The following is a 15,250-nucleotide window of genomic DNA, read 5'->3' as shown; positions in this document are numbered from 1 at the left end:
CATTACAGAGAGACTACAGGTACCCCCACTCTATACTACAGGAATGGGGCATTACAGAGAGACTACAGGTACGCCCACTCTATACTACAGGTACCCCCACTCTATACTACAGGAATGGGGCATTACAGAGACTACAGGTACCCCCACTCTATACTACAGGTACCCCCACTCTATACTACAGGTACCCCCACTCTATGCTACAGGAATGGGGCATTACAAAGACTACAGGTACCCCCACTCTATGCTACAGGAATGGGGCATTACAGAGGCTACAGGTACCCCCACTCTATACTACAGGAATGGGGCATTACAGAGAGATTACAGGTACCCCCACTTTATACTACAGGAATGGGGCATTACAGAGAGACTACAGGTACCCCCACTCTATACTACAGGAATGGGGCATTACAGAGACTACAGGTACCCCCACTCTATACTACAGGTACCCCCACTCTATACTACAGGTACCCCCACTCTATACTACAGGAATGGGCCATTACAGAGAGATTACAGGTACCCCCACTCTATACTACAGGAATGGGGCATTACAGAGACTACAGGTACCCCCACTCTATACTACAGGAATGGGGCATTACAGAGAGATTACAGGTACCCCCACTCTATACTACAGGTACCCCCACTCTATACTACAGGAATGGGGCATTACAGAGACTACAGGTACCCCCACTCTATACTACAGGAATGGGGCATTACAGAGAGATTACAGGTACCCCCACTCTATACTACAGGTACCCCCACTCTATACTACAGGAATGGGCCATTACAGAGAGATTACAGGTTCCCCCACTCTATACTACAGGTACCCCCACTCTATACTACAGGAATGGGGCATTACAGAGATTACAGGTACCCCCACTCTATACTACAGGAATGGGCCATTACAGAGAGACTACAGGTACCCCCACTCTATACTACAGGAATGGGGCATTACAGAGACTACAGGTACCCCCACTCTATACTACAGGTACCCCCACTCTATACTACAGGTACCCCCACTCTATACTACAGGTATGGGGCATTACAGAGATTACAGGTACCCCCACTCTATGCTACAGGAATGGGGCATTACAGAGAGACTACAGGTACCCCCACTCTATACTACAGGAATGGGGCATTACAGAGATTACAGGTACCCCCACTCTATACTACAGGAATGGGCCATTACAGAAGTTACAGGTACCCCCACTCTATACTACAGGTACCCCCACTCTATAATACAGGAATGGGCCATTACAGAGAGACTACAGGTACCCCCACTTTATACTACAGGAATGGGCCATTACAGAAGTTACAGGTACCCCCACTCTATACTACAGGTACCCCCACTCTATAATACAGGAATGGGCCATTACAGAGGTTACAGGTACCCCCACTCTATACTACAGGTACCCCCACTCTATACTACAGGAATGAGGCATTACAGAGAGACTACAGGTACCCCCACTCTATACTACAGGTACCCCCACTCTATACTACAGGAATGGGGCATTACAGAGATTACAGGTACCCCCACTCTATACTACAGGAATGGGCCATTACAGAGAGACTACAGGTACCCCCACTCTATACTACAGGAATGGGGCATTACAGAGAGACTACAAGTACCCCCACTCTATACTACAGGAATGGGGCATTACTGAGAGATTACAGGTACCCCACTCTATACTACAGGTACCCCCACTCTATACTACAGGAATGGGGCATTACAGAGACTACAGGTACCCCCACTCTATACTACAGGAATGGGGCATTACAGAGAGATTACAGGTACCCCCACTCTATACTACAGGAATGGGGCATTACAGAGAGACTACAGGTACCCCCACTTTATACTACAGGAATGGGGCATTACAGAGAGACTACAAGTACCCCCACTCTATACTACAGGAATGGGGCATTACTGAGAGATTACAGGTACCCCACTCTATACTACAGGTACCCCACTCTATACTACAGGAATGGGGCATTACAGAGAGAATACAAGTACCCCCACTCTATACTACAGGAATGGGGCATTACAGAGAGACTACAAGTACCCCCACTCTATACTACAGGAATGGGGCATTACTGAGAGACTACAGGTACCCCACTCTATACTACAGGTACCCCACTCTATACTACAGGAATGGGGCATTACAGAGAGACTACAAGTACCCCCACTCTATACTACAGGAATGGGGCATTACAGAGAGACTACAAGTACCCCCACTCTATACTACAGGAATGGGGCATTACAGAGAGACTACAAGTACCCCCACTCTATACTACAGGAATGGGCCATTACAGAGGTTACAGATACCCCCACTCTATACTACAGGAATGGGGCATTACTGACAGATTACAGGTACCCCACTCTATACTACAGGTACCCCACTCTATACTACAGGAATGGGGCATTACAGAGAGACTACAAGTACCCCCACTCTATACTACAGGAATGGGGCATTACAGAGAGACTTCAAGTACCCCCACTCTATACTACAGGAATGGGGCATTACTGAGAGACTACAGGTACCCCACTCTATACTACAGGTACCCCACTCTATACTACAGGAATGGGGCATTACAGAGATTACAGGTACCCCCACTCTATACTACAGGAATGGGGCATTACAGAGACTACAGGTACCCCCACTCTATACTACAGGAATGGGGCATTACAGAGACTACAGGTACCCCCATTCTATACTACAGGAATGGGCCATTACAGAGAGACTACAGGTACCCCCACTCTATACTACAGGTACCCCCACTCTATACTACAGGAATGGGCCATTACAGAGAGACTACAGGTACCCCCACTCTATACTACAGGTACCCCCACTCTATACTACAGGAATGGGGCATTACAGAGAGACTACAGGTACCCCCACTCTATACTACAGATACCCCCACTCTATACTACAGGAATGGGGCATTACAGAGGTTACAGGTACCCCCACTCTATACTACAGGTACCCCACTCTATACTACAGGTACCCCACGCTATACTACAGGAATGGGGCGTTACAAAGAGACTACAGGTACCCCCACTCTATACTACAGGAATGGGGCATTACAGAGGTTACAGGTACCCCCACTCTATACTACAGGTACCCCACTCTATACTACAGGAATGGGGCGTTACAAAGAGACTACAGGTACCCCCACTCTATACTACAGGTACCCCCCTCTATACTACAGGAATGGGGCATTACAGAGATTACAGGTACCCCCACTCTATACTACAGGTACCCCCACTCTATACTACAGGTACCCCCACTCTATACTACAGGAATGGGGCATCACAGAGACTACAGGTACCCCCACTCTATACTACAGGTACCCCCACTCTATACTACAGGAATGGGGAATTACAGAGAGACTACAGGTACCCCCACTCTATACTACAGGAATGGGGCATTACAGAGAGACTACAGGTACCCCCACTCTATACTACAGGTACCCCCACTCTATACTACAGGAATGGGGCATTACAGAGAGACTACAGGTACCCCCACTCTATAATACAGGTACCCCCACTCTATACTACAGGAATGGGGCATTACAGAGAGACTACAGTTACCCCCACTCTATACTACAGGTACCCCCACTCTATACTACAGGAATGGGCCATTACAGAGGTTACAGGTACCCCCACTCTATACTACAGGAATGGGGCATTACAGAGAGACTACAGGTACCCCCACTCTATACTACAGGAATGGGGAATTACAGAGATTACAGGTACCCCCACTCTATACTACAGGAATGGGCCATTACAGAGAGACTACAGTTACCCCCACTCTATACTACAGGTACCCCCACTCTATACTACAGGAATGGGGAATTACAGAGACTACAGGTACCCCCACTCTATACTACAGGAATGGGGCATTACAGAGACTACAGGTACCCCCACTCTATACTACAGAAATGGGGAATTACAGAGATTACAGGTACCCCCATTCTATACTACAGGAATGGGGCATTACTGAGAGACTACAGGTACCCCCACTCTATACTACAGGTACCCCCACTCTATACTACAGGTACCCCCCTCTATACTACAGGAATGGGGCATTACAGAGACTACAGGTACCCCCACTCTATACTACAGGAATGGGGCATTACAGAGACTACAGGTACCCCCACTCTATACTACAGGAATGGGGCATTACAGAGACTACAGGTACCCCCACTATATACTACAGGTACCCCCACTCTATACTACAGGAATGGGCCATTACAGAGAGATTACAGGTACCCCCACTCTATACTACAGGTACCCCCACTCTATACTACAGGAATGGGCCATTACAGAGAGACTACAGGTACCCCCACTCTATACTACAGGTACCCCCACTCTATACTACAGGAATGGGGCATTACAGAGAGACTACAGGTACCCCCACTCTATACTACAGGTACCCCCACTCTATACTACAGGAATGGGCCATTACAGAGAGACTACAGGTACCCCCACTCTATACTACAGTAATGGGGCATTACAGAGAGACTACAGGTACCCCCACTCTATACTACAGGTACCCCCACTCTATACTACAGAAATGGGGCATTACAGAGAGACTACAGGTACCCCCACTCTATACTACAGGAATGGGGCATTACAGAGAGACTACAGGTACCCCCACTCTATACTACAGGTACCCCCACTCTATACTACAGGTACCCCACTCTATACTACAGGTACCCCACTCTATACTACAGGAATGGGGCGTTACAAAGAGACTACAGGTACCCCCACTCTATACTACAGGTACCCCCCTCTATACTACAGGAATGGGGCATTACAGAGATTACAGGTACCCCCACTCTATACTACAGGTACCCCCACGCTATACTACAGGTACCCCCACTCTATACTACAGGAATGGGGCATCACAGAGACTACAGGTACCCCCACTCTATACTACAGGTACCCCCACTCTATACTACAGGAATGGGGCATTACAGAGAGACTACAGGTACCCCCACTCTATACTACAGGAATGGGGCATTACAGAGAGACTACAGGTACCCCCACTCTATACTACAGGAATGAGGCATTACAGAGGTTACAGGTACCCCCACTCTATACTACAGGTACCCCCACTCTATACTACAGGAATGGGGAATTACAGAGATTACAGGTACCCCCATTCTATACTACAGGAATGGGGCATTACTGAGAGACTACAAGTACCCCCACTCTATACTACAGGTACCCCCACTCTATACTACAGGAATGGGGCATTACAGAGATTACAGGTACCCCCACTCTATAGTACAGGAATGGGGCATTACAGAGAGACTACAGGTACCCCCACTCTATACTACAGGTACCCCCACTCTATACTACAGGAATGGGGCATTACAGAGGTTACAGGTACCCCCACTCTATACTACAGGAATGGGGCATTACAGAGATTACAGGTACCCCCACTCTATACTACAGGAATGGGGCATTACAGAGAGACTACAGGTACCCCCACTCTATACTACACGAATGGGGCGTTACAGAGAGTCTACCGATACCCCCACTCTATACTACAGGTACCCCCACTCTATACTATAGGAATGGGGCATTACAGAGAGACTACAGGTACCCCCACTCTATACTACAGGAATGGGGCATTACAGAGAGATTACAGGTACCCCCACTCTATACTACAGGAATGGGGCATTACAGAGAGATTACAGGTACCCCCACTCTATACTACAGGAATGGGGCATTACAGAGAGATTACAGGTACCCCCACTCTATACTACAGGAATGGGGCATTACAGAGAGATTACAGGTACCCCCACTCTATACTACAGGAATGGGCCATTACAGAGGTTACAGGTACCCCCACTCTATACTACAGGAATGGGGCATTACAGAGATTACAGGTACCCCCATTCTATACTACAGGTACCCCCCCTCTATACTACAGGAATGGGGCATTACAGAGAGACTACAGGTACCCCCACTCTATACTACAGGAATGGGGCATTACAGAGAGACTACAGTTACCCCCACTTTATACTACAGGTACCCCCACTCTATACTACAGGAATGGGCCATTACAGAGATTACAGGTACCCCCACTCTATACTACAGGAATGGGGCATTACAGAGAGACTACAAGTACCCCCACTCTATACAACAGGAATGGGGCATTACAGAGACTACAGGTACTCCCACTCTATACTACAGGTATGGGGCATTACAGAGATTACAGGTACCCCCACTCTATGCTACAGGAATGGGGCATTACAGAGAGACTACAGGTACCCCCACTCTATACTACAGGAATGGGGCATCACAGAGACTACAGGTACCCCCACTCTATACTACAGGTACCCCCACTCTATACTACAGAAACGGGGCATTACAGAGAGATTACAGGTACTCCCACTCTATACTACAGGAATGGGGCATTACAGAGAGATTACAGGTACCCCCACTCTATACTACAGGAATGGGGCATTACAGAGAGATTACAGGTACCCCCACTCTATACTACAGGAATGGGGCGTTACAAAGAGACTACAGGTACCCCCACTCTATACTGCAGGTACCCCCCTCTATACTACAGGTACCCCCACTCTATACTACAGGAATGGGGCATCACAGAGACTACAGGTACCCCCACTCTATACTACAGGAATGGGCCATTACAGAGGTTACAGGTACCCCCACTCTATACTACAGGAATGGGGCATTACAGAGAGACTACAGGTACCCCCACTCTATACTACAGTAATGGGGCATTACAGAGAGACTACAGGTACCCCCACGCTATACTACAGGTACCCCCACGCTATACTACAGGTACCCCCACGCTATACTACAGGTACCCCCACTCTATACTACAGGAATGGGGCATTACAGAGAGACTACAGGTACCCCCACTCTATACTACAGTTACCCCCACTCTATACTACAGGTACCCCCACTCTATACTACAGGAATGGGCCATTACTGAGAGACTACAGGTATCCCCACTCTATACTACAGGTACCCCCACTCTATACTACAGGAATGGGGCATTACAGAGAGTCTACCGATACCCCCACTCTATACTACAGGTACCCCCACTCTATACTACAGGAATGGGGCATTACAGAGAGATTACAGGTACCCCCACTCTATACTACAGGAATGGGGCATTACTGAGAGACTACAGGTATCCCCACTCTATACTACAGGTACCCCCACTCTATACTACAGGAATGGGGCATTACAGAGAGTCTACCGATACCCCCACTCTATACTACAGGTACCCCCACTCTATACTACAGGAATGGAGCATTACAGAGAGATTACAGGTACCCCCACTCTATACTACAGTAATGGGCCATTACAGAGAGGTTACAGGTACCCCCACTCTATACTACAGGAATGGGCCATTACAGAGGTTACAGGTACCCCCACTCTATACTACAGGAATGGGGCATTACAGAGAGACTACAAGTACCCCCACTCTATACTACAGGAATGGGGAATTACAGAGATTACAGGTACCCCCATTCTATACTACAGGTACCCCCCCTCTATACTACAGGAATGGGGCATTACAGAGAGACTACAGGTACCCCCACTCTATACTACAGGTACCCCCCCTCTATAATACAGGAATGGGGCATCACAGAGACTACAGGTACCCCCCCTCTATACTACAGGAATGGGCCATTACAGAGATTACAGGTACCCCCACTCTATACTACAGGTATGGGGCATTACAGAGAGACTACAAGTACCCCCACTCTATACAACAGGAATGGGGCATTACAGAGATTACAGGTACCCCCACTCTATACTACAGGAATGGGGCATTACAGAGAGACTACAGGTACCCCCACTCTATACTACAGGTACCCCCACTCTATACTACAGGAATGGTACATTACAGACAGGTACCCCCACTCTATACTACAGGAATGGGGCATTACTGAGAGACTACAGGTACCCCCACTCTATACTACAGGTACCCCCACTCTATACTATAGGAATGGGGCATTACAGAGAGATTACAGGTACCCCCACTCTATACTACAGGAATGGGGCATTACAGAGATTACAGGTACCCCCACTCTATACTACAGGAATGGGCCATTACAGAGGTTACAGGTACCCCCACTCTATACTACAGGAATGGGGCATTACAGAGATTACAGGTACCCCCACTCTATACTACAGGAATGGGCCATTACAGAGATTACAGGTACCCCCACTCTATACTACAGGTACCCCCACTCTATACTACAGGAATGGGGCATTACAGAGAAATTACAGGTACCCCCACTTTATACTACAGGAATGGGGCATTACAGAGAGACTACAGGTACCCCCACTGTATACTACAGGAATGGGGCATTACAGAGAGACTACAGGTACCCCCACTCTATACTACAGGAATGGGGCATTACAGACAGGTACCCCCACTCTATACTACAGGAATGGGCCATTACAGAGGTTACAGTTACCCCCACTCTATACTACAGGAATGGGGCATTACTGAGAGACTACAGGTATCCCCACTCTATACTACAGGTACCCCCACTCTATACTACAGGAATGGGGCATTACAGAGAGTCTACCGATACCCCCACTCTATACTACAGGTACCCCCACTCTATACTACAGGAATGGGGCATTACAGAGAGATTACAGGTACCCCCACTCTATACTACAGTAATGGGCCATTACAGAGAGATTACAGGTACCCCCACTCTATACTACAGGAATGGGCCATTACAGAGGTTACAGGTACCCCCACTCTATACTACAGGAATGGGGCATTACAGAGATTACAGGTACCCCCACTCCATACTACAGGAATGGGGCATTACAGAGAGACTACAGGTACCCCCACTCTATACTACAGGAATGGGGCATTACAGAGAGACTACAGTTACCCCCAATCTATACTACAGGTACCCCCACTCTATACTACAGGAATGGGGCATTACAGAAGTTACAGTTACCCCCACTCTATACTACAGGAATGGGGCATTACAGAGAGACTACAGTTACCCCCACTCTATACTACAGGTACCCCCACTCTATACTACAGGAATGGTCCATTACAGAGATTACAGGTACCCCCACTCTATACTACAGGAATGGGGCATTACAGAGAGATTACAGGTACCCCCACTTTATACTACAGGAATGGGGCATTACAGAGAGATTACAGGTACCCCCACTCTATACTACAGGTACCCCCACTTTATACTACAGGAATGGGGCATTACAGAGAGACTACAGGTACCCCCACTCTATACTACAGGTACCCCACTCTATACTACAGGAATGGGGCATTACAGAGAGACTACAGGTACCCCCACTCTATACTACAGGTACCCCACTCTATACTACAGGAATGGGGCATTACAGAGAGACTACAGGTACCCCCACTCTATACTACAGGAATGGGCCATTACAGAGGTTACAGGTACCCCCACTCTATACTACAGGTACCCCCACTCTATACTACAGGAATGGGGCATTATAGAAGCAGTGATACTGTAGCTGATTCGATGACATCCTAAACTGAAACAAAGGAGCAGCACTTTCCCGGAAGTTACTCTGTAATAATAACAGAAAAGCCGAGACTCTTCTTAGCTAGAACGCCCTTTTCTTTTAACCCTGTACTGACAGGGTGTGTGAATGCCACTTTGCAAGTTGTCTTATATATTCTACTGTGGAAGTAATTCTGTGCAGATCAATTATTAGAAAGAAAGTCTGATAAATACAAAGTTTCTGCAGTAAAACCTACGAGAGCTTTTATGTAGTTGCTGATAAAATCTCTTTCTTCTGTTCAGCGGTTTCCGCTTTAACGGCAGTTTCTCTCCTGTTTTGCGCAGCGCCCTCGTGTACCTGAATGGGGATTTTGAGGGGGGAGAATTCGTGTTCACCGAAATGGACGCTAAATCTGTCACAGTAAGTAAATAGTCTGTCTGTCTATATCAGGGCACCTCCAGTCCTCGAGAGCTACCAACAGATCAGGTTTTCAGGATAACCCTGCTTCAGCACAGTCGGTGCAGTCGTAGACTGAGCCACTTCTTGGTAGCTCTTGAGGACTGCAGTTTACTACCCCTGTCATGTCATTACCCAGAATCCCTGGCTGCAGTGGAAGCCCTGTATGCTAAGAGATAATGGGGAAGGGCAGGGTTGCAGACCTGCCTGAGACACGGGAACGTGCCACGCGTGGAGTTTTTATTTGCTGTACACTGTGCGGTGACGGGTATGTCACTCGCCATAACTTACCTTGTGTCTGGTTCTGGCTACTTGTGCGCCCTCTAGTGGATTCCCGTTGACGTGCAGTTGTTTCCAGGAAACCGGTTGCTACAATTTGTAACAATGTAGCAAGCGATATCTGTAGCGCTCATTCACGTGCTAAGGCTGCGTTTATAGTGGGCGACGGCGCGAACAACATACCTTTTCTCTACGAGGCCGCCCATAGCGTGCGCGAGCGCTTAAGGCAGTGATTATACCCCAAAACATGCACGGGGCGCAAAATGTGCTTAAATTCGATGACCGTGCTTATACCGCACGCGCAGGTCGCGCTGAGACGCAAAGCGCACGGCTGGGGAAGAGATGGAGAAATGTGTTTTTTTCTTGCGACGGCCGTGTCACGTGAGCGGTTCAGCCAATGAGGGTGAACCACTCACGCCCACGCCTCCACGCCTCCTCTGCTCCCCCTCCCCACTATAACCAAGATGCTGCTCGGCGGCAGCGCTGGGTGACGTCACAGAATAGCGCTGCCGCCCTTCAGCGCTCGGTATAATCTCAGTTTAAGAGCGGCCGCGCTGCAGATTTTTGAAAAGACAAATAATTTTGTCTTTTCGCGCGATGGCCGCGTCACGCGAGTGGTTCAGCCAATCACGGCGAACCATCCTGGTGACATCACGGCTACGCCTCCCCGTCGCGCAAATCCTATTAGCACAAATCGCTCGAGCGACAGGTGCGCGCAACGCCATGCGATCTGCGCGATGCTATGTGATCCGCCGCGCGCGCCCAATATAATCGCGGCCTACGCCTTCCTCGCACGGAGAAGGGAAAGTACTGAAGCGGACAAATCAAGTCCAGTTGCTGTGAGAATATATTTAATACCGGCTTGTGTCAGACTTGTGAAGCTCCCACACCTTCTGCGCTGCGCTCCCCTGAGCCCGGGGAGGCCCCTGAGCCCACGGAGGCCCCTTCCCCTGAGCCCGGGAGGCCCCTTCCCCTGAGCCCGGAGAGGCCCCTGAGCCCGGGGAGGCCCCTTCCCCTGAGCCCGGGGAGGCCCCTTCCCTGAGCCCGGGAAGGCCCCTTCCCTGAGCCCGGGGAGGCCCTTTCCCCTGAGCCCGGGGAGGCCCCTTCCCCTGAGCCCGGGGAGGCCCCTTCCCTGAGCCCGGGGAGGCCCCTCCCCCTGAGCCCGGGGAGGCCCCTTCCCTGAGCCCGGGGAGGCCCCTTCCCCTGAGCCCGGGGAGGCCCCTTCCCCTGAGCCCGGGGAGGCCCCTTCCCCTGAGCCCGCGGAGGCCCCTGACCCGGGAGGCCCCTTCCCCTGAGCCCGGGGAGGCCCCTTCCCTGAGCCCGGGGAGGCCCCTTCCCCTGACCCGGGGAGACCCCTCCCCCTGAGCCCCTGAAGTAGAGCGTTGGGATGATGGTGCCGTGCTTTTTGACAGCGGTGATTTGGGGGCTTCTGTTGCAGGCGGCTATAAAGCCGAAGTGCGGGCGTATGATCGGGTTCTCTTCCGGAGGGGAGAATCCTCACGGGGTGAAAGCTGTTACCAGAGGACAGCGGTGCGCCGTGGCGCTCTGGTTCACGTTAGATCCACAGTACAGAGAATTGGTGAGTTATTCAGTTTCCCCTTACCTCAATGGGACGTGCGTGGTTAAAGAGGCAAGCATGGGGTTGACACAGGGGGTCTCGAGTTGAACTCCATTAATTTCAGCTCCTGGGACCCCCTTGCTTCCGGAGATACTTACCTCCATAGGGGTGCCAGTAGCCATTCAGCTAGCTGGGTTCACTTAATGGCGGCGTTTCAAAGCTCCCGCACCCTGCGGGCCAATAGGAAGCCGCCATGTCATCAGGTTCGGCTTCAAATTGGCCCGCAGGACGCGGGACCTTTAAACTTTGCAGAGATACCGGCGCCCCCTTTGGAGGTAAATATCTGCAGAAGCAGGGGTCCCTGGAGCTGAAATTAACGGGGTTCAGTTCCGGGTGCTCACCGGCTTCAACCCCGTGTTAACAACTAGTAACAATAAATAAAATGCATGAATTGCTCCTTAAAGAGTAACAATTCCGTGCGGCAGCGGCAGTATAAATACTAGTGTTTATTGTAACAGGTTCTTCAGCTGTTTCATGGCCAGCCCCCCCCCATCCCCCCCCCCTCCTCCCCCTCCTCCCCTCCCCCCGCACTGGGGGGGTTCAGGTTCTGGTCCGTAATGCCCCGTTTCTCTGGTTTCAGGAGCGGCTGCAGGCGGATGAAGTCATACACACGTTAGACCAGGAACGTGATGTCAGAGGAGGCGTCAGCATTAACCCCAGGGATGAGCTATAACAGGGATATTTAACAAAGTATTTATTAATTATTGATTATCTTATTAGAACGATTTTATTTTTGTACAAAGCATAATATGTAATTTAAATTATGAATGGAAAACTCAGTGCTCAAAAAAATCGAACTATTGCCCAAAGTTTGTGTGTGTGTCTTTTTTGTGCACTTTGCTGGTGTTTAGTTGATGCTCGCATTGTCGCATTGTCACATTGTCGCATTGTTACATTGTCGCATTGTTACATTGTCACATTGTTACATTGTTACACATTCTGCAACAAGACAACCTCTGGGTGAGACCTCCTATCTCCGGACTTTTGTGGGAGGTAAACATGTCCCCCAGCGCTGGGAGAAGGTTTTTATGGCAGGAGACAGCTTGATAACTTTGGCCTTTAGTCTCCAGTGGGCAGATTACGTTCTGCATATTTATATTATACATATTTATCAAGGGATTTTTTTTTTATTAAACTACAATTCAGTTATAATTTAAGATTAGTATTTTTTTTTAAGAGTTGCTGAAAAAGAAGATTTAGGCCCATAATTACTACGCTGTTTTCTGCCAGCCCATTCAAGCGTCTCCGGTATACTGTGACAGAAAGCTGCTTAGTCAATACAGACCTACTTTAGCCGCTATTTTCTGCTTCGGAGACCTCCTGGTTCCCGAGATACAAGTAAAAGTGCGTTTCAATTCCCTCCAGGGGAAACAAAATGGCAGTCTAAATCTCCCTCGTCACTTTGGCCAATAGGAAGCCGAATGTCATCTGTTGCAGCTTCCCATTGGTCCTCCTGACCAAGGGGATATAAAATCTAGGCGCTACTTTAAATGGTTAGTATCTTTGAAGCCAGGGGGCCCAGTAGCTGGGAATATGCAGATCAGCTCTGGGGACCCCCGGCTTCCAAACCTGGTTACAAAAAATTGGGGGAGGGCTGAGGGATGTTAGTGCTCTGGGGGTAAAAGCAGCTGGTATTATATAGCATAAAGAATAGATAATAGCAGAGGGGCTATAACTCCAGAGGTGCTCACAACACAGTGCAAAGCATTGCATGCAAAGGGAAAACAAGAGAGAGAATTGGAAAATGTTCAGATGGGACAAGATCAGGCTGTGTGATTATTATCAGTAAGTGAGACACAGACCTGCCCTGCTCGCTCAGCCTGAGAATATATTCACCACACCTTCGGGGAGTATGATTTACTGTATTTCCCACCTCCCCACCTCGTCTGAACCCTGAGACAATAGGATTGTACAATGTGTCATGAGAGTAAGATCCAGGTTCTCATACACTCAGCATTTCTGCAGCGCGGCTCCTTCCTGGGACCTGCGCACGTTAGCGCGTTTCTATATCACTAAGTAAACACACATTTTGGGAGATTTGCTTCCTTGTTGTGTCGCTTTGAGGAAGGTAATGCTCACATTTGGATTTAGTGGTTTCTTTTTAAGGTTTTCAATCTTAAACCAGCAATGCCGGCTTGTCTTTTTTATTTTAACAGTATTAAAACCGTGAAACCAGCGTATCCCCCGGGGCCAAACTGGGGCTGGTTCCCAAGATACTGTAGATCAGGGAACTCCAGTCCTCAAGGGCCACCAACAGATCAGGTTTTCAGAATATCCCTGCTTCAGCTGAGCCACTGATTGTGCCACCTGTGCTGAAGCAGGGATATCTTTAATACCTGGCCTGTTGGTGCCCCTTGAGGACTGGAGTTGGCCACTCCTACAGTAGATACTTCCCTTTCGGGGGTTCAGTCCGGCCGCCAAATCTTGTGGGTGCGTGGGCCAGTTGGAAGCAGCAGCGTTATCTATTGCGGCTTTCTATCGGACGGACATTTAAATGCGCATGTTAGACACCAGTTACTACACCGGTAAATATTTCCGGAGCTTGGGGACCCCCCAGAGGTTTAGCTCCACAGGCCCCCTGGTTCCAACATTTAAAATATTAATTGTAAGCGACATTGCTGCTTTAAATGTTCAAGACGAAAATAGCTCCTAAGAAAGCTCCTAAGTATGATATTAATTGTATGTATTAAAGTCACTTTATTCTCTACCATTTCACCTTTCATCTGTCACCAAGGAGGGTCTACCTGCTTCTCAAAGACCAACCTTTAGAAACACACCAACGTCCGTCTGGCTCCATCTGCACCTGATGTACTGACCCTTCCTCCCTTGTAGACTGTAACGCCGATAACGCCGATAACGCCGGGATTCATCACGCTCCAATGCGGGCACCACACCCGATCCGGCATTAACTGCCATTCAAGTCAATAACAGTGGATGTTAAAATGGGGATGAGATGTCTGGCATCGGGGCATCATGAGTCGGCCCCTAAGGTCCCTACTTATTGAATCAGTTAATGTTAAATTACCATTCTTGTCTCCCCCCCTCATCGTACTGAGCCGCAGAATGTGCATTGTAAATACATTATAATAATGTCTGCTAATTTATAAGGGACGGGTGCTCAACCCTTCACTGTTAGAGAAGCCTGCAATATTTAGAATAGCGATGTACAAAAAAATATATATATTTAGAAGCCAAACAGATCCTGGAGAAAACGAGATAATTTTTCGTGCAGAATTAAGTAGATCCTAAATGCCACATTGCATAGTTCTCGCGGAGTTTGCAATCTCTATTTGTGGTGCCGAATACAAGTTAAGACCCCCCTCCTGTCCACTCACCCTCAACCCAAGTCCCAATTTTTCTACACCTATCCAGACCCTTTTTGG

General features: G+C 48.9%; 1 protein-coding gene across 1 annotated transcript in view; it reads left to right on the top strand.

Moving 5' to 3' along the window:
* The window catches only part of P3H2 (prolyl 3-hydroxylase 2), a 136,140-nt gene extending 123,464 nt beyond the window's left edge, over nt 1-12,676 (top strand). The window contains exons 13-15 of the mRNA XM_075571036.1: nt 9,859-9,934; nt 11,688-11,828; nt 12,448-12,676. Coding sequence (XP_075427151.1) covers nt 9,859-9,934; nt 11,688-11,828; nt 12,448-12,540 — 310 coding nt within the window. The 3' untranslated portion in view covers nt 12,541-12,676. The remainder of the gene's footprint in view (nt 1-9,858; nt 9,935-11,687; nt 11,829-12,447) is intronic.
* Nucleotides 12,677-15,250: the final 2,574 nt, after the last annotated feature.

This window comes from Ascaphus truei, chromosome 14 (assembly GCF_040206685.1).
Source record: "Ascaphus truei isolate aAscTru1 chromosome 14, aAscTru1.hap1, whole genome shotgun sequence".
Taxonomy (NCBI): domain Eukaryota; kingdom Metazoa; phylum Chordata; class Amphibia; order Anura; family Ascaphidae; genus Ascaphus; species Ascaphus truei.
This window is presented reverse-complemented; position numbering and strand designations above follow the sequence as displayed.